Source organism: Nannobrachium achirus, assembly GCF_963921795.1.
Source record: "Nannobrachium achirus genome assembly, chromosome: 4".
Classification (NCBI taxonomy): Eukaryota; Metazoa; Chordata; class Actinopteri; order Myctophiformes; family Myctophidae; genus Nannobrachium; species Nannobrachium achirus.
The window spans coordinates 50,497,089-50,517,766 of record NC_137813.1 but is presented as its reverse complement, the minus strand read 5'-3'; the positions used below and the strand labels follow the sequence as shown (position 1 = coordinate 50,517,766).

General features: G+C 41.4%; 1 protein-coding gene across 1 annotated transcript in view; it reads right to left on the bottom strand.

Annotated features, from left to right (window-relative positions):
• Nucleotides 1–10,013: 10,013 nt before the first annotated feature.
• LOC308283274 (retinoic acid receptor alpha-B-like) overlaps nt 10,014–20,678 on the bottom strand; it is a 43,614-nt gene continuing 32,949 nt past the window's right edge. Inside the window, exons 3-9 of the mRNA XM_080723671.1 lie at nt 18,570–18,711; nt 17,737–17,897; nt 15,217–15,393; nt 13,555–13,759; nt 13,140–13,207; nt 12,636–12,726; nt 10,014–11,894 (exon numbers count right to left, since the gene is read on the bottom strand). Of these exons, the coding sequence (XP_080579797.1) occupies nt 11,569–11,894; nt 12,636–12,726; nt 13,140–13,207; nt 13,555–13,759; nt 15,217–15,393; nt 17,737–17,897; nt 18,570–18,711 (1,170 nt within the window). The 3' untranslated portion in view covers nt 10,014–11,568. The remainder of the gene's footprint in view (nt 11,895–12,635; nt 12,727–13,139; nt 13,208–13,554; nt 13,760–15,216; nt 15,394–17,736; nt 17,898–18,569; nt 18,712–20,678) is intronic.

The following is a 20,678-nucleotide window of genomic DNA, read 5'->3' as shown; positions in this document are numbered from 1 at the left end:
TGTAGCAGCAGTCTAGCCATCCAGCTGTAGGTGTCCGGAACTAATCTGGCAAACTCGTTCAGAGTAAAGTTGCCACTGCTCCTAGAACAAAGCATTTAAGCTGTACATTGCAATTGTGTAAGATGTTAAGTAACCACTTACGTTCATCGACGAGCAGCTCTGAGCTGTTAGAAGTGAAGGTCTGTGAGGAAACGGTGACTTCACAGCTGTAGTTGCCCTGGTGTTCGTAGAACTCTGCCTCTTTGCCCTGGAAAGAGGCAGAGTGGTTGACTGCTGCCTTCATGTCAGTCATGTTGGAAACAGAGGTGAGGTTGAAGATGCCTCCAGGATACTGGGGGAGAATGGAGCAGGTGATGGAGAAGCTGTCACCCCTGGTGACCTCTGAGTGACCAGGACCCCAGACCAGCTCTGTGTGTGGAGTCGTCAGGGAGATGTTGGTCTGCGGCAGCCTTACTGTTCACACACACATTTCATACATGTTTACAACCAGTAAGACGCCCTAAGGCTGAAACAACAGAGTCTGACACAATATGTCCATATATGGGCATTCCCAGATATGGGCTTAATATTGATGACACCAGGGGTCTCCATATATGGGCATAAAAGGGACAAGGACAGAATTAATTTGCAAGTGTGGTTGCCGTGATGCAGGGCTGTCAATTGGGTATGGCAGGGGTATGCAGCTGCCATACCCTGGGTCCAGGGGGGAAATAAAAGTGACTTTTAAATATAGATCCATGAATGTCTCTTTGTCTATCTATGCTGGTTATTATGTTGTTAAATTACAGTAAAATAACTACAAATGCAAAATTTTACAAAATGGTCACTTTAACAAGGTATTATAATTATATTCTCCACACTTTAATTCTCCCCATCTTGACAAAATGGTATATTCCCAGGTTCCGCAGGTCAGCTGGACAGGTGCAATGCATTAATGTTAATTGTGGCCAAGTTTAGCTGCACTTGAACAACCGTTCCAGGCTGACATATCCAGCCCTAGAAACCGTAGAAAATAAAAAGTACTTCTTAAAATAAATGTATCATTCCTGTTGTGCGTGCCTTCGCGCGCGTGCAATACACCAGTCATGTTGCCATACCTTAGCATTTTCTGAACCGACGCCACTGCCGTGATGTGAGTGACACTTGCAAATTAATTGTCTTGGCCATATATTGAGCATGACTTGAGGCGTGACTCATTTTCATAGTAAATTAAACTAAAAATAAATACAAATCTTTATGAATTAACTCAATCAATATAACAGTGAACAAAATCAGCATTTACATTTCATTTGTCAGAAAACTTTAAACATTACACTCACCTATGGTGACTGTGAATGTGTAATTTTTGTTCGAAGTTATATGTGACATGTTGACTATTTTTTTGTAGCGACAGGTGTACTGGACGTCAAGGCCCGCTGTCATGTTGAAGGTTGCTTCTAGCGATGTGACATCCTGTCCCTGTGTCATAATAAATGTACCGTTCCCCTTCTTATAAAGGATGAACTGGGTCACAGTGTCATTGCTCGTGTTGTCTGGCATGGATGTGTTGCAGATAAGTTGAAATGCCAGGTTTCGTTCTGTGGGAGACATGCTGTTCTGTTAGTTCAGTATTGTTGGATTTGATATGTTTGTGCATTATAAAAGTTAAACAAGTTAATTTTATGTTATGTTGACAAAATCTACCATCATTCATTAGTTACATGGGGACAAATTTACCAAGAATCACTATTATAATCATGATTCCTGTTCACTGCACAGTGCACACACCATGCCAATCCTCCTGCCCCCAAATAGGGGTTTTAATAGTGTTTACTATGATGTTACTACAGTGTTCAGGTTTTTAACTATGCAAGCTTTACTACTTAGTTCCTAGTGTGTTGCAAGGCATGTACTAACTAGGCCATTGCAATGTTCTAGTAGACAGTTAGCATATGTGTAGTGTAGTGGGGTGTTGCTATAGAAAAAAAAAAAAAGAAAAAAAATCATCAGTATTGCTTTTCTTACCGTCTTGTATTGTGGCAAACAGCACGCGAGCTGCAGGAGAAATGACATGTTGGTAATGTTTTGATTATCGATGTTAATGAAAGTAGTAGTTGTTAAATGAAAGTAGTTAAAGGGGAATACCACTCATTTTCAACATTGAACTAGTATGTCATTAATAGGCTCTATACCTTGGAGTTGTTGTGTGGAAATAAGAAAAAATGTAGGTATAGGTCTATTCTGCTCACAATGCAATTGTTTGGCTTCAGAAGACACACATTAATGTTATGGTCATTATGTTGCTCTTTTATTAATTCTACAGTACAGGAGAAAGCTTAGAAAGCTGCTTGTACTGACAATATCCTTGTGCATAATGGACATAGAAACTTCACCTGTTTTTCTAACGGAGAACGAGAATATACTGTGTAGATGATCACATAATTTCAATGTATGGGTGAACTAGTGTCTTGAAACAAGCAGCCAGCATTCAAGTAGATATTTGGGATGATGCCACTTATAAGCTATAGTCTAATGTTGGAAAAACAATAAGACTACTGCAGACTGCATCCCCCATATTAGTCCTTCAATCGACTCAGCGAGGCAACAGATGATTCACATTACCACCCCCATGACATGTTCCATCAGTTAGTTATCTACCACTTCCTCTACAGAGATATGTGGTTCACTAGATAGATAATCACTTAGGTTGTTTAGTTTTTGTCAGTTCAGCGACTTAGCAATAGCATTAGGGTTGCGAAGAAGAACAAACAAATAACAAAATAATAACAATATATAACATACAGTAGTCATTTAATTTGCTCATATACATTTGTGTTTCTCAAACTTTCAAATTTCAAGGTTTCACCTTAACTCTGACAGTATACAAATGGAACCAAATGAACCCGCCAGTGCACTGTCAGATTTACAGACTTGTATGGGTCAATTTAGACCCCCATAAAGGAAACCAGTGTCCCTGGAATCCACTTTTAGAATGATGAAATGATATTCAATGGTCACACAGTCAGACTATACAATTCAACTAACAGATAGTTCCCCAAACAGTTACAGTAGAATTTTTTTATTTTAACCAAAACAAACTTTGAATTAAGTGATAGTTAAGTCACATAAAACTCACCAAAGACAACTAGAAACAGCAGCGTCTTCATCCTGGATGTGCAGACAGATAGAGAGAACACTCACTGCAAAACCTTCTGTCTGTGGGTGACACTGTTAATGGGTTAGAGCTGGCTGACTGTGTGAACGAAACAACCTTCAGTGCTGTGCTGTGCTGTGCTGTGCTGTGTGGAGTGTGGACCACGCAGGCTGAGAGCATGCTGTGAGCACAACTCAACCACAACCTCAACGACAACCACTCAAATCCTTGTTATCTACAGTACGTGGTGGAAAATAACATTTTCTCAAGTACTGCACTTTTGAGTTTCTTTTTTGTTACTTTACCGGAGTATTTCTTACCCTCAATATTTTATACTTTTACTGCACTACACCTTGCAATTATTTGAAAACTTTAGTTATCCCTTAATACTACTAAAGTTTACTATTTTGCTTTGCTTTCATTGCACAAAGCGTTTCACATCTGCTTCCTCAGGTGCCTCAGATGCCACCCGAGGAAGCAGAAGCAAAACGTGTTGTGCAATAAAAGCAAAGTCAAACCAGAGGAGTGTGCGGTCCCTTCTTTTGAAGGTCTTTTCATTTTTAACTTTATAAATAGTTCTTGTGCTGACCTGCACTTTGGGTTAGGTGCAGGTCAGAGTCTTGATTACTTTTTTGGTAACTTTAAGTACATTTTGATGCCAATACTTTGGTACTTTTAATCAAGTAAAGTTTGATTACAGACCTTTACTTGTTTGTTTCTGCATGGCAGTATTGATACTTTTTCCACCAGAGAGAGAGAGAGAGAGAGAGAGAGAGAGAGAGAGAGAGAGAGAGAGAGAGAGAGAGAGAGAGAGAGAGAGAAAGAGAGAGAGAGAGAGAGAGAGAGAGAGAGAGAGAGAGAGAGAAAGAGAGAGAGAGAGAGAGAGAGAGAGAGAGAGAGAGAAAAAGAGACCTGTAACAGAAATAGTTTCAAAGCACCTGGCAGTTAGGATATACGTAGCATATCTCTTGTGGTTTCTGCTTTCTCAGAAAAACCTGCAATGTCAATGATTTTATTTAGGTGACATTTCATTTCGGTACATTTGCTCTGTCTGAATGCTGTACTTTTGTACAAAATGTTCCACACACCTAAGAGGTGTTAGGTATACTGTGAAAAAATGCTCAACACACACACACACACACACACACACACACACACACACACACACACACACACACACACACACACACACACACACACACACACACACACACACACACACACACACACACACACACACACACACACACACACACACACACACACACACACACACACACACACACACACACACACACACACACACACTACCCCCCCTCAATAAGAACAGAAACATACAGTACATTTAAAAATCACTGAGGTAATTTATTCTGCTTCATTTTCTCACATAGTAGCAAAGTGTTGATGTTGGATACATCACGTGGTTGGATTCAGTTGTGCACTGGGGGAAGGGGAGGTTAACTACTCTAATGGTCCTTTTTTTTTTTTTTACAAAACAATATCTGTCTAGAACATTCTGCAACACCACCAGCACATTCGGGAACATTCTGGTGTTAACACCGGGACATTCAGGTGCAACACAGGGACCTTCTGGAGCATTCTGGGTGTAATATACTATGTCTCTCGAGATTTAGTCATCATAATAATTAAAACAATCCATAAATCCATGGTGCAGACAACATTATATTAATAATAACACAGTGTGAGGGAAGAGCAACGACCCCGACGGGTATTGAGAGTTGTGTTGTGAAATGTTACAGTCCAATACATAGTATTCTCCTACACACGAGTGATTATTGGTCACACTTGAAACTGAGTGAGGTCAAGTAGTAACTCAGTTGTAACTGCATAAAAAAAACAACCTTCCAGCCTGGTTCATGTGTGTTTAGCCCACACACACATAACTTCTGTATGCTAAAGATGTACTGTACACAGTAGGGCATTAACGAAAAAGTCGACAAGTCGACTCATTACATAAGTCGACTCCTACCAGAGAAAGTCGAAGTTGAAAAAAAAAATATATATATATATATATATTTCTATTGTGAAAATAGCAGATCTACATGTAGATCGGCTATTTTCACAATTTCTGCCTCTATATATTTGACAATTTGGACAATGTTTAATTTGTCATTTTAGAGATATTAAAAGGTCCTTAAATTGTCACTTCTTTAGAAATATGAAGATACCTTCTATACACTTAAAAGTTATGTTGGTTTGTTTACAGTTGAGTGAGAAAACAACGTTTCACATTAAGTTAACCATCTGGGGGACCCCCCAAAATAACTGGGTGGTCGTGTGTGATGTGATGACGCCATCAAACAACAAAGTCGACTTCAACTCAACTTTTTACTGAGTCGAGTCGACTTGCAAAAATCACAAGTCGTTAATGCCCTAGTACACAGCACAATCCAGAGGGTAGCAAGGGTACCGTCTACCACGTTTCAAGCTTGCAGATCTTCTACTTTTGATACTTTGTTTGTGTGACGCTGTAGTATGATCACATACGAAAAACACAAAGTGTTATAATAAGGAGATGAGAGGCTTCTGCCCGACAGCTACGATATGTAGGCCTATATGTGGCGGGTAGAACAACCATCACGTCTGTCTGATGTGTCATGATAGTATAGATTTATGAGTCAGTGCTGTGTTTCTGCTAACCTAGTTACAGTATTGGAGTAGAAGCTGTTATACAGCGGCAGTGTTGTGGTTGTTCGTATGAAGGGTTTAATTCTAAGTAACATCTCTTCCACTTGGAAGGAACTAGTATATACCTTGTCTTAAAGAAATAGGTCATAGCACGCATTTAAAGCAAATGTCACTTGCATGTTATAAAGATAGCGAGTCATTTGAGTCTAAGATAGGAAACATGATAACATCTCTTGCAGTCTACATCCCCCAGTAATATTGCATGACCAAGTGTGTGTGCGTGTGTATGTATGTGTGTTTGCATTCGGCACGGATCTGGGGTCAAATCACTTTTTGTTCAATCAATTCACAGAGTGAATGATCTAATTCGCTGGTATACTCTATATCAATGGTTCTCATAGTGGATTCCAGGGACTCTGTGGGTTCCTTTAGGGTGGTCTAAATTGATCCATACAAGTCTGTAACTCTGACAGTGTACAACTGGAACCAAATCAACCCTGACAGGTTCATTTGGTTCCAATTGTACACTGTCAGAGTTAAGGGGAGACCTTTAAATATTAATGTTTGAGAAACGCTGCTCTATATGGTGTCACTATTCACTGAAGATGGTGCTGGTGGAAATGCCACGGGTCACCAAGATCAGTTGGGCTCATCCTCTGTGGAGCATGGACACACACCAGATGTAATCCAGACAGTAAGACATCGTCTCTGTTGGGTGGAAACCTCATATGTCCAAAACTGTCGCTTTTCAGGATTCTTTGCGTCTAACAGGGCTAAAGAAGAGATGCTTGACCATGTTATTGTCATACTGTAGGACATAATAGGCCTATGCTTGTTTTCCCAATACATTTGTTACATTAATGAGTATGGTCAACAGCGTAGTGTCCAGTGCTCTACAAAGCAGACGATACTCAGATGACGTCAACATCCAATGCCCTGCCAAAAAGACTGAAGAACACTGCTAAAAGAAAGAGTTTCAAATCTCATCACCTGATCCAGGTGCATCTGGTATGAATTTAATTACCGGTAAGATAGTTTCTTTTGTGTTAAACATAAAACTCTCAAATAGCTGTCAATGAGAACAGAAATCTCGGTATATTGTAAAATGAAAGTATAACATCAATTGGTGGATGTACAGCTATACATAAGAACCACAAGTGGATATTAAATAAACCAAGCCCTTCTGGAAATTCAACTTTCCATTCTTTTGAACTAGGTAGAATCTTCAGTCTACAATGATGGAACACCCAGACATATTACGCCATGACGGGCAAGTTATTTTATTTTAACTAATTTACTTGATAAGAGATGTACCTGAAAGCTATACATTTCCCCAAAAAGTAAACGTTTATTCAGGAAGTGAAACGGCAATGTAGTCTTGGAAGTTGGTTTAGTTGAGAATCCAGCATTGTTGTTGTTGTGAGGAAGTGCTACTGTGTGAACAGCTTAACCCAACCGTGTCATATTACTTTTTGGCCATTCAAAAGTAGCAGCTTTACAAGTTCATAGATAGCTTGTAGATCTGCAAATATTTTTGAAAAATCATGGAGATTTGTGCAAATCATTGAATATACCGTATATCGTCTCTGTCGGGCAGAAACCTCATATCTCCAAGTTTCAAATGTGTATGTTTTTTCGCAAAGTAAAGCCCTGCTTCATCATACAAGGCCATCGCACAAAAGTAGCGAAAGGCGTTGTGTGGTTGTAGATGGGCTGTTTTCACTAATTTAAATCATTTAAAAAATGATAAATACAAAACAAACTGTTTTGGACATACAAGGTTTCCACCCGACAACGACGATATGTATATTTATATCTAAAACATTCTTTTCTTTTTTTTTTTTAGGTGGGGGACAAATACATACAATTCTGGGGCTCCTTAACATGAAAAAGTTTTTCAGAAAACTGTTAGGATTTGGAAGACGTTTCTAGAACCGGCCTCGGGTCTTAATGGGTTGACACCAGCAGTACGATGTGGTTCACCAGACCCACAACACTGTCACTCTCCATCATGGTCTTCTAAAGCCTCGATCAGAGTCGGGTCCGCCACCGCGGTGTAGTGCGGTGTAGTCTTTTTGAGTCATAAAACTACAATGTTAACGCTCAAAAAGACTACACCGCACTGCTATCCACCGCGGACCCGACTCTGTTCGAGGCTTAACCAGGGACAGCCCGAGTAACACTTAGTCAGTGGTGGAAAAAAAAGTACTAAAATATACTCTGCAATGTAGAAATACTACGGTTACAAATAGAAGTCAATTTTTCTAAATGTCGGCATCAACATTATACTTAGTTTTCATAGAATTGTAGTGGAGTAGAAGTACAATATTTTCCTCTGAGTAGAATTAAAAGCATTGGAAATTGGAAATACTCAAGTAAAGTAAAATTACATAAAGATTTTACTTGAGTAAAAGTACTTTGTTATTTTCCACCACTGCACCTAGTTGCGCATGATTGTGCACACCAACAATAGCCGATCTACAAGCTAAAAAAAGAAAAGAAAAAAAGAAACGTGCTGTGATGAGTTCCGTCTGTGAGCTTGTAAATACGTACGTAGACTATTTTAGTTTAGACCTATGTGACACTCATACCTGGCTGAATAGGTCAGCTAGCAGTGGTCTGGGGCAGTGTTTCTCAACCCGCGGCCAAAGACCACAGGCGTGGGCGTGGGGGAGTGTCTGTTTTGAGGTAGTCAAAAAATGTTAATTATGTTGCACCAAATCCTAACTAACTTTCCTGACCATTTCTTTAAAAAAAACTTTGATCCACTGTCTCTAAATGTGATATCAGTCCCAACTCCTTTTACCTGCTATTGGTCATTTTAACACAACAAACTCCACATCTAAAATCACTGAGTGAGAAGTACTAATAACATTTGTTTAATTGTCTGAGAAACATGTGTGTGTGTGTGTGTGTGTGTGTGTGTGTGTGTGTGTGTGTGTGTGTGTGTGTGTGTGTGTGTGTGTGTGTGTGTGTGTGTGTGTGTGCGTGCGTGCGTGCGTGCAAGTGTGCGTGCATGCATGCATGTGGGGGGGTCTCAGCTTTTGTCAGATGCAAGAAGGCAGTCTCCAAGTCCAAGGACCAAAGATTGGGAAGCACTGATCTGGTCTGGGGGACCATAGAGAAGATGGCCAAAGACAGATGCAAGTGGAAGAACTTTGTTGCTGCCCTATGCGCCAGCCGGCATAATGGGGATAAGTAAGTAAAGTGATCTGTTCTGGAAAGCCAATGAACTACACTAAACCCAATCAAAGAACTACTATCAGTGATCTGGGTCTTGGGGATGGGTGTTGAGAACCACTAGTGAAGAGTAAACATGTCACTTGCACATTATTTGTTAACACGTTTTGGTGAACAACACTGGGGGACATGTGAGTGATGCCATTTATGCAGCGTGTCCGTAAAAGGCAGAAGTAAGACAATCTAAACTGGCTATCGATGTGGTGATCAAAACCATTAAGAGAGCTAATCAAAACAGACAGTTTCACGACTCCCGGTTGGGCCGAGTTGTGTCTCCAAACAATGCTTTCACTTTGACAGAGGTGACAAGATGTCTGCGTGCACAAACTGAACCTATAAACTGTTATCTATTCCACTGGACAGAACAACAACAAAACGCCCCATTGTGAGGATAGGAGAGAATAACATAATTAGAAGGCACCTAGTCTCTCGAGCCAGACTGTTGGCTTTCCAATGCTACTGCCATACAGTCTGAAGCAACGGAAGCACTGCAAATGAGATGGGAATAAAGCGGACCCCTACTGCCCCCACTTCCGTTTCATCTTTGCAGTAGCGCAAATGTGTCCTAACTCCTAACACAAGTCAAATCAGTCGAAGCCTATACAGCTTGCGGCTTAGCAGAAAATACGATTCCAAAAGTTATTTTAAAGATGTTTTAAAAACATATATTTTAGTGAACGCAAATGACGAAACAGATGACAGCTTCCGCTATCTGCAATAGGCTCTATGCAAAGCAGCCATTTTGGAGAGAAGTTGTTACCAATGATACTAATGAAGGCTCTGTTCCATTCCGGTCAAACAGAGTGAGGGTGCTGATACTGTTCATGTTGGCTCACTGGAAACACTGTTTGAAAGTGTGGTCCAGTTGGGGGTTCCAAATGACCCCTTAAAAAGGTGTGTAACTCTGAGAGCATACAAATGGAACCAAATGGACCCTTCCGGGTCCATTTGGTTCCATTTGTATGCTCTCAGAGTTATGGGAGTCCTTGAAATAAAATGTTTGAGAACCACTGTGCTACATGAAATGGAACGGAGCCTTCATTAGTATCATTGGTAACACCTTTGAAGGAAGTGAGAAGAGACCCAACTTCTCTCCAAAATGGCTGCTGCGCATATAGTCTATTACAGTAGTTAACAGACTCTGTGTAGCATTCAGAGATCATGCAACAGTAGTCTGGCTTGAGAGACTAGAAGGCACCTGAACTGTGTAGGTGAGCTACCTGATGGAGTTACTCGTAACAAGTGAGTGAAATGTATTCATATTTCATACTGTACTGTGCATTTGGGCCATGGCCTTGTTTTCCCCCCATATATACAATATATATTCACTTTCTCATATACTTTACATATTCGTTTATTTCTTAATTTCTTTCTTTAATATAGGAAACGAAAACCATTGAGTAAAAGTCGAGGAATGTTGTTTCTGACAATGAAGCTGTCCGCCATTCCTCTTCTAGACAACATCTGTTCACTGTAAGGCCTGGTTTATGTTTGGTCACGTGCCGCGCCGCACACGGAAATAGCAGATCCACAAGCACCAATATTCTAGAGGGCTTCTCGTCTATTTATTTATTTTGCCACGCTGGCACGCAACCAAGTATAACCAAGCTTTAACTATGTACAACTCTGTGCGGGAAACTGTTCCACTTCAAGCCAACGCAGGGGGCTTCCAGCTCTCTTGTCTCAAACCTCACTTCCAGTCCCACCAGTCCTTGAGGTCATAATGGGAGGCCTCAACCAACCAGCGCCGTAATGCTACTCGGTCCACCTCAAACGGGACAGTGGCCATTTTGGCTCTAGAGTTCATCAGCAAGGTGGGGAATGAGCCTGGAAAACTGCCACTTTTTCCCCCACTATCCACACACACCCACACACCGCCTACCAGCCACTTGTTTGATATGTGACCATCTGTAACTGTGAAGGGAGCTCCCCCCACATGGTAGATGGTAAACAGTTTGAAGAGGCCGGGATGGTTAGACACACTTTATGGACTTAACTGACCAGCACTTGGCCAGTGGCTTGTCGATTATCCGTCCCAGGTTCCGAACACTTGACAGGTCGATCCCAGAGAATCCCCTTTATCTGCACTTTGCTCAAGTCTTCTAATTAGGAGCTGTATACGAGGTCGAGAGCCTGACACGTTCCAGCGCTCCGGTGTCCCTGCTAATAAGAGAGTCGACTGTGTCATAGTTCAAGCTCAACCCTTTTCCAGTGTCACAGTTCCGACGCGTAGCGCGTATGATGTGCATGTTAACGTCACATTAACAGTATTTTGATGTAGGGTTGAAATCAACCATTTTCGGAGGTGCAAGACCCTGCTTCTCCCTGACTGCGAGCCCGCTTCGGGTTCTGCTCCAGTGTTTGTGTTTTTTTTTTGCCACATGTCTTCCAAATAGTACAATGGACGCAGCCCAAGAAGACTAGTTTCTAGTTCAGTTCAGCCCGAGGCCGTCGCTGGGCTGGCGCTCCGGAGCAGGGTTACGAGTGTTCGGGCGGGCGTGTGTGTGTGTATGTACTGTGTGTGTGTGTGGTTGTGTGGGTCTGTTTCAGGTGGACGATGGGGTGGTGGATGGAGAGGGCGAGCAGGGCACGGAGCTGGGGCTGGGAGAGGACACGGGTCCGGGCGACGTGCTGGAGCGGCGGCTTCCGGACTTGGTTTCGCGTTCTCCTCTGGCTCCCTCCTCCGCTTTTCCTTTTCCTTTTCCTGCTCCCTCTCCTCCTCCTCCTCCTCCTTCCCCCTTCCCTCCCTTCCCGGCCTTCCCTCCGCCGGCCCCCTGCCCCTCCAGGCCCTCCGAGTTCTCCAGCATCTCCTGGATGAGAGGAGGCATGGAGCCTGGGATCTCCATCTTCAGCGTGATCACCCGCTCCGCTCCTGGACCCACCATGCAACCACGGAGAGGGAGAATACAGTTATTAACACATTGACCCATTTAGACCTGGCATTATTTTATGATTATTTGTATGCTCACAGTAGCTTGCAAATATTTGAATATATGTATTTTTAAAGCGAACATTTGTAACTTTTGTAAAGTTTTGTAAAGTTTTCTTCTGGGGGATCCCCGGAACTAAATATTTTGAGATGGGGTTTCGTGGCCAAATGGGGTCCTTGACATGAAAAAGTTTGAGAACCACTGACATAGAAACATGTGTTTTTATAAAAAACCTTGGAGGATTTAGAAGACTCTTGTGGAATCGGGTCAACATATTCAAAGACTTTCGCAGCGTGCTTTTTTATAGTTTAAAGCATAAAATAATGGTTTAAGTGGTTCAAATCTAAAGTGACACAGATTTGTGTTCAGGCCTAAATGGTTAAGACCTGAGAACTATTCTAAAAAAATCTTTCTAAATCCCCCAAAAATTCTGTTTCTACATCAGTGGTACTCAAACATTTTCATGTCAAGGAACCCCAAAATGATGAGTAATTGGCCCACAGACCCCCATCTCAAAGTGTGTAGTTCCAGGGACCCCCAGAGGCAATGATATGAGTTAAAAATGTTTACTTTAAAAGAATACATGTATATATTCAAAGATTTGCACCAATCTTCATGTGACACAGATGCGTTCCCGGTTTTAAACATAAATGGGTGCATGTGCAATTGTGCGTGTGTCTCACCCTTGACGCTGATGCTTCTGAGGTCGGTAATCTTCATCAGCATCTTAGGAAACATGCTGGGTTTGTCCGGCCTCCTCCTCCTCACGTAGATCTGCACGGTTACATCATTGTTACTAGGGCTGCAACTAATCATTATTTTCACAATCGATTAATCGCTTCGATTATTTAAACGATTAATCGATTACCTTATAAAAGAGATTTGAGGTTCTTTTAGACATATTCTAACTAACAATTAATCGATTAATGGTTGCACCCCTAATTGTTAGGTATCCATGTTTCGACATTGATTATGGAATAGGGCTGCAAAGGAAGCACTGCATGGCTTCAGTCATAGTGGCGTTTGCAAACAGGTGCTCTTCAGTGAAACAGGTACAGTAGGTATACATAGAAGCAAGCATAAAAACCAGAGGTTCTGCTTGTGGTGACACTCAGGTCTTCAACAGGGACCCTGTTTAAGACCTGAGTGTCGAAGCTCTTTTTCCGACAGAAACAACCATGTCCCACCTTCAGAGCTTCTAACAACGGCTCCTGCAGAACATCCACCTTGTCCGACTCCTCCAGGTCCTGACGATCTGCACACACACACACACACACACACACACACACACACACACACACACACACACACACACACACACACACACACACACACACACACACACACTTTATTATGAATAACAGCGTTAAATATCATGCTAGAAGTATCGTAACATCTCAGTGTAGAAATTACCAGAGTCTGTTCTCACGCACTTCATAATGTTATAAGTTGTGGTGCAGATTGAGCTTAATTCCTCGCTTGAAACCAAGTTACTAAGAACTTAGTAGGGCATTATTTACACATGAACATAGTGCTATTTTAGGAATAGCTTGGTAAAACCCCAATACTTTTTTTGTGACATTGCCAGCGAGGTTGCAGTACCTCCACAGAGCAGGCAGATGGCGCTGAGGAGTCCCGTCTCGGCGTCGTCCATCTCCAGAGGCAGCAGCTGGTTGGCGAAGGAGAACACCAGGTCCGTGAGCGGGCCGAACCCGGCGTTGTGCATCTGGGTCCGGTTCAGAGTCAGGCCGTCTGAGAAGGTCATGGTGTCCTGGTCCGGGGTGTAGCGGGTACAGATCCGCAGGATCTGGGGAGGGGAGGACAAGGGACACCGTACGATCAGTGTCGTCTGATTTAGCGAGGAAAAACAAGAAACCAGGTTTATGTGCACCAGCTGGGCTATGTGCAATAACAATTGCCTGGCGTTGCCAGCCTCTATCACACACTTCGTTTTGGGAAGAGTTTTCATTTCTGGGGTTTGCCCCAAACCACGTGCCCCAAGCCTACAGAAACCACGTGCCCCAAGCATACAACCCCGATTGGCCAACCCTTGAAGCTGGTTGAGGAAATAGAATCTCAATGGATCAGTGCCAGACCGTACTACAACACCACTACCGCCAGGGGATGTTGTTGTGTTCGGTCTGGTTTATTAACCAGGCAACAATAACAAGGGATTATTATTCCCAGTGACACCTTTTTAATGCTTTTTATGATTATTCATGGTATATCTTTTATTATTTGTCTTCTCTGTTTTAAACTGTGCCCCCTCTTTTTCTATCTATCTATATAGCTATCTACGTATCTATCTAGCTACCTATGAAAATAAGCCCAAAATAAGTGAATGGGTCACATTTCAAACCTACAGCTACCAATATTTACAAGCGACTTTAGAGAAAAACAAGCCCAAAGTCACTTATAATAAGCAGATACGGCAACACTGATTAGAATACATGTTCCATGTAGAGGAGGATGTTTTTCCTATAACACTTTTAAATAAATGAGCAGAACCGAACAATTACACAAGGCCATAACGGCAAGGGAGATAACATATACAGATCAGTAATCATTTGTGCATAAGTAAGTATAGAACATGTACTTTATGTTGTATAACTAAAGTCATATTTTATTGATCACTGTCAGGCATGTGCACACATGCTGTATGTGTGCACGTGCCCGACAGTGATCAATAAAATATGACTTAAAGAGATATTTCACTTTCAAACATGCTTGGGGTCATACTTGCCAGCGAATCAGTGTGTTTACTTATTTATATCCATAATAATATATTTTGTTTTCCCTTAAAGAACCTGCACTCTGCACACAGATCCTTTTCTTTTTTTTGCTAAATAGTTATTGTATCGATTTTAAAATCATTGAATCGTATCGTATCGTCATGATTGAACCAATATCGTCAACCATTGTATGGTGATGCGTATCGTATCGCTGTAACAATGTAGCGTTAACACCCCTACTATTCAGGCTATTGTGAGCACCTCAGACAAGTTGCTTGATTCAGCATTTAGATATTTAACTTTAGATTTTTCCTTTAATCAGACACGCCCCCTTCCTATACAAACCCATCGTAACTTAACACAATTCCTTTTTTAATTTATTCATTAACTTTTTATTGTTTTCTGCTAAAAATATATCAAATAAATAAAAAAGTAATAGTGAGTGAGTGAGTGAGTGAGTGAGTGTACAGTATGCATGCATATGTACACTCGTATACGTGCCTGTGTGTAGGTGTAAACAGCAAACACTCACCAGGATGTCGAGGCAGGCGGCTTTGAGCAGGGTGATCTGGTCGGCGATGCTGAGCGTGGTGAAGCCGGGCAGCTGCTTGGCGAACTCCACCGTCTTGATGATGCACTTGGTGGACAACTCACTGAACTTATCCCACAGGCTGTGGTCCAGGGCCACGCGGTGCTCCGAGCTGTTGTTCTGTTGCACCAGAGAGGGGACAACACACATGCTTATTGATGTATGCTTTATACATGGCTGATACATGGCTGTTGTTCTGTTGCACCAGAGAGGGGACAACACACATGCTTATTGATGTATGCTTTATACAGGGTTCCCACACATTTTTACCAATTTATTTCCAAAACTTTTCCAGAATATTTAAAGTTATACCATGTAACTTTTTTTATAAAACAAATCTTAAAATTGTCCTAACTGTTAAATCGCTAAAGTTTTAGAACCCCCACTCCGTTATTTTCAGCTTCTAAAGCCTTCTCTTTATATGTTTTCTATGATCCCTACCGGGGACCGGTTTTCGCGGCAAAATTGCGTCATCACACTACCGGCCAATCACAGCGAGGGTTATACACTGCCGGCCAATCACAGCGCATCTTGGAGTGGGGTCGCTAGGGCGGCCATATTTGTAGTCTCCCGTGTGTCTCTATACTCGGGTGCACGGTGAAGCATGGGTGAAGGAGTGTATCTCCGGAATGGCTGAACGCAGAGCAACCAGGGACCCCTCAAAAGATAGATCTCGGCGAGGTGGAGGCAGACGCGGGGGTGTGAGAACCGAAAAACGGCCGAAAGATATAGAGCTACTGACCACAAGTTGAGCAACTTACACAGTATAGCTTTAAACCAATTTCCAGGACTATATAACAATAATTCAGCTCAATAACGAGTCACTTACTCCTATGCGCAGTGCCCAAAGACAGGTAGTGTATGCCAGTGTATGCCCGAAATCACATTTGAACTGGGGACCCCGGCACCCTGACGAGCACTAAGAGTTGAGGAATTTTGTATAACACGGTTTTATTGTGAAAATAGCCGATCTACATGCTCACAACGCCTCGCGTGCTCGCAACGCGAGGCGTTGTGAGCATGTAGATCTGCTATTTTCACAATTGCTGCCTCTAATATTTGACAATTTGGCCAATGTTTAATTTGTCATTTCAGAGGTATTAACAAAATCAATAACCATTTTTTCCATGACCTTCCAGGACCCTTGATCAATTCCAAAACTTTTCCAGTACTGGAAAAATATTTTTCTAATTTCAAAATATTTCCAGGAATTTCCTGACCGTGGGAACCCTGTCACTGGTTTTCAACCTTTTTCATATCAATGATGCATTTTCAATGTCCTAAAATGTGGATATTCTCACAAGGATAAAAAAGTGTGTGCACATGAGGGGTGTAATGATATAGTAACTGAATTGAAAAATCGATTTTAATTTGCAACAATCTACTATATCCATATGCAAACAGCAAAATATCGTACCGTTTGGCTTTGTATAGTATCATATCGTTTTACAATGCAAATAATCTGTATCGAATCGCAATGGAAATAATCGATTGTATGGATACTCTTGTGCCTTGTATTTAGCAATTTTATGAAGAAAATGAAAAAGTCTAATCACTTTTCCATTCCATATAGCAACTCTTGTGTGCACGAGTATATCGATAAGTATGTGAAATCTCTGGGTTCATGTCAAGGTGCAGGTTTGTCCACATGTGTTGAAATACTATGTCCACGTATTTGCTAGAGAATCACAGTGTTTACGTATGTATATCCATAATAATACATTTTCCCTTAAAAAACCTGCACTATTGACATATTTTACACAGATTTAAATTTCTTTGCTATATAGTTACTATATCGATTTTAAATCATTGAATCGAATCATATCGCCATGAACGAACAAATATTGCCCAAGTATCGTATCGTCAACCATGTATTGTGATGCGTATGGTATCACTATTACTTGTATCGTTACACCTGTAGTAGTGTGCATGCGTGGGTGCCCATTAGGGCATTCACGAATAGTGATTTTTTGTATTCGAATTATTCGACCTCAAAGTATTCAAATAGTCGAATATTCGACAGGACTGGCTAAACTGTCAAATATTAAGTAAGCAAGAGGCGAACGCCTCGCGTTGCGAGGCGTTGTGACCATGTAGATCTGCTATTTTCACAATATTTATCTGCGGAAACGAGTCACATTAAATGTAAAACCTACATTCCAAGTGCTTGTCAAGGTGGGGGTCCCCAGTTCAAATATGTTTATTTTGGGGGTCACTGCCTAAAAAAGGTTGGAGAACCCCTGGTGTAGAGCATTAACAAATGCATCCACCAGGGGCATTGACAACTAATTCTTAAGACTTCCTATCTAGCCAAGCTTTATAAACTATATCTTTTTTTAAAGAAAAAAAAAAAAAAAGCAAAAAAAAAGCGAATATTCGACTTCGGTGAACAACGTCGAATAGTGACTTTGATGTTCGAATATTTGGTGAATGCCCTAGTGCCCGTGTGTGTGTCTCTTGTACCGTTGTGTATTTGCCCAGCTGGCAGAGCGAGGGGAAGGTGTCCTGATGAGCCCGTCGCACTCGTTCTATCATCCCCTCTTCATCTGCAGACAGGACGTAGCTCTCCACCACCTCCACCCTCCTCTCCTCCTTCTTCTTCTTGGCTCTGTCGTTCCGCACGGCTGCGGGTGGAGAGAGGAACAATATGACAACCTAATAGGGCTGCAACCGTGGATTATTTCCCTAGCGAGTATCAATCAAGTCATCTATTATTAATCAAGTCATTGAGAAGCATGTTTTAAAAATATTGCATATTTCGTTAAATATTTAAATAGAATTGTAATATTTAGGCTGGGGGTGGAGAGGGGAACAATATAGGGCTGCAACTATGGACTAATTCCGGAGCGATTATTCTATTAATCATTCAAGTAGGATAATCTATTAATGAAGTAATTGCGAAGCATGTTTGCGTAATGCATTTATTGCAATATTGCATATTTCTTTAAATATTTAAATATAATTATTTTATGACAATTATATATATTTTTAACCATTTTTATCCTCTCTTTTACTGGCTATTATCTGGAAAATAACTTGTGGGATTATAGCTAGTGACCACTAGAGGGAGGCAAATATCAGAGTTTAAAATCACAGGGGAGTGAGTGAGAAAGTGCTTTGAAGTGAGATCTGAGGGTGGCATGTGAATGCCACACGCAAACACACTTGCAGCGCACGCACACGCACACACACACACACACACACACACACACACACACACACACACACACACACACACACACACACACACACACACACACACACACACACACACACACACACACACAAATACTCACATTCTTTGGACATGCCGACGTCGAGACATTTCTGCAGCCGGCAGGACTGGCACCTGTTCCTGGTCACCTTGTTGATGACACAGCCCTTCTCCCTGTGACACGTATACACCATGTTCTTCTGGATGCTCCGCCGAAAGAAGCCCTGGGAGGCACATTCACGTCCACCGTTAATTGTCATACAAATAATTGCCATTTAACGATTTAATGGTGTTTTCTGGCACTTGTGGCATAAAAGACATTGCACGGCATTTCGATGCGTTATGTAGGGCTGTCACGAATACGACATTTTACGCGACGATTAATTGTCACTCAAATAATTGCGGTTAGCGATTTAATTCACTGATACTAAACAGTGTCGCCACCATGGTAACAATGCCCAACTGACATCAACAAAGCCCAACTGACATCACTGACTGACATCACTACAGTGCCCAAATTTGGAGTTGACATCACAGACTGGCCTGGACATGGAACACCATATATGGGCATAAAATATTGCCAGCCAGACAGATGGATACAACGGGTATTGCACAACTGGACATCGATGGTGACTGTTCTGCCCAATGGGCACCAGTCTGGGTTCTCAAACATTACTTCTGAGACTCCTACATTCAGTCCCTCATCGTCGCACCCCCCCCCCCCCCCCCCCCCCCCCGGGCAGAGGACTAGTTTGCTCTAAATGTCCAAAATAATGACACCAGGTTGAAAGTGGGTTCTGGGTTGCAATAGCACAGACAACGATAACGAAGGAAATATGAGCCTTCTGTTAATGGAAAACGATTACAACGATTATGCAAAATGTATCCACAATTAGCTCAAATAATTGGGATCAGGCGATGATGTAATAATTGTGACAGAGGGAGACAGAGAAAGAGGGGAGTTGGGGTAGCAGGATAGTAAGACATTGGGTAGTAGTGACACATTGCTACAGTGTGACGCTTGTACATCATGTTCTTTTAGGTGCACCTTGATATCGTAGAATCGTAGCTGTCGGGGAGAAACCTCTTATCTCCATATTTTCACCTCTTTTTTAGTAAATTAACGTCCTACTGGATCATACTACAGCACAGTGTTGATATGGACAGGACATTTTGATTTAGTTTTGGTCATAGCCTTTTTGATACAATTTAATTTAGTTTTAGTCACATTTTAGTCAAATGAAAAGTTTTAGTTTTAGTCTAGTTTTAGTCGACTAAATACCATGATTGTTAGTTGACTAAATCTACAGTTGATTTTGTCGACAAAAAAAAATATTTTGATTGGTTGGTTGCAAGCTGAAAATGGCAGATCTACAAGCTCACAACTCCTTGTAGATCTGCTATTTTCAGAGCGCAACACCCGAGCGCAACTAAACATAAAATGACTTGTCTTTTTAGTTCTACTGGATCTCTTCTCCACTGGTCTCTCACTAACATTTTAGTCCAGTTTTTATTTGTTGACGAAATTGTCAAAATATATTTAGTCTTAGTTTTAGCATCATAGCTTAATTTTTATTTAGTTTTTGTTTAAAGGTAGTCAACAAACATTTTTCGTCATAGTTTTGGTCAACGAAATCAACACTGCTACAGCGTCACACAAAAAGCATCAGAAGTATTATTACTTTCGCAATTCTTTGAAATCGTAAAGGGGGAAATAGAACACTACACTATCTTTGGGGAAACATAGGGTTCTTCATAACATTTCATAACATTTCAAAATGTTGAAATTAATGAAATGCTGACGTTTATGTCTGTTATCCGGTTTTCGTGGAATAGAAGTGTAACAGGCCTGACTCATACATCCTCCTTAACAGTCCCCAGGAGACACATGCACGGCCTTCACCATTATGACATTTTACGTGGCGATTAATTGTCACTTAAATGATCGCGATTAACGATTTAATTGTGTTTTTGACGTTGACAATCACACTTCTGTTTGGCTTTTAGGCTTTGAAGTTGCACATGGCAGATATGACACATATCCTAAATACACAAAGAAATTACTGACATGTTTGACAACTTTATACTTCGAAAAAGAACATTGACGGTGGAAATAGCCGATCTACAAGCTCACAACGCGTTGCATCGCGACGCGTTGTGAGCTTGTAGATCTGCTATTTCCACTATTTTT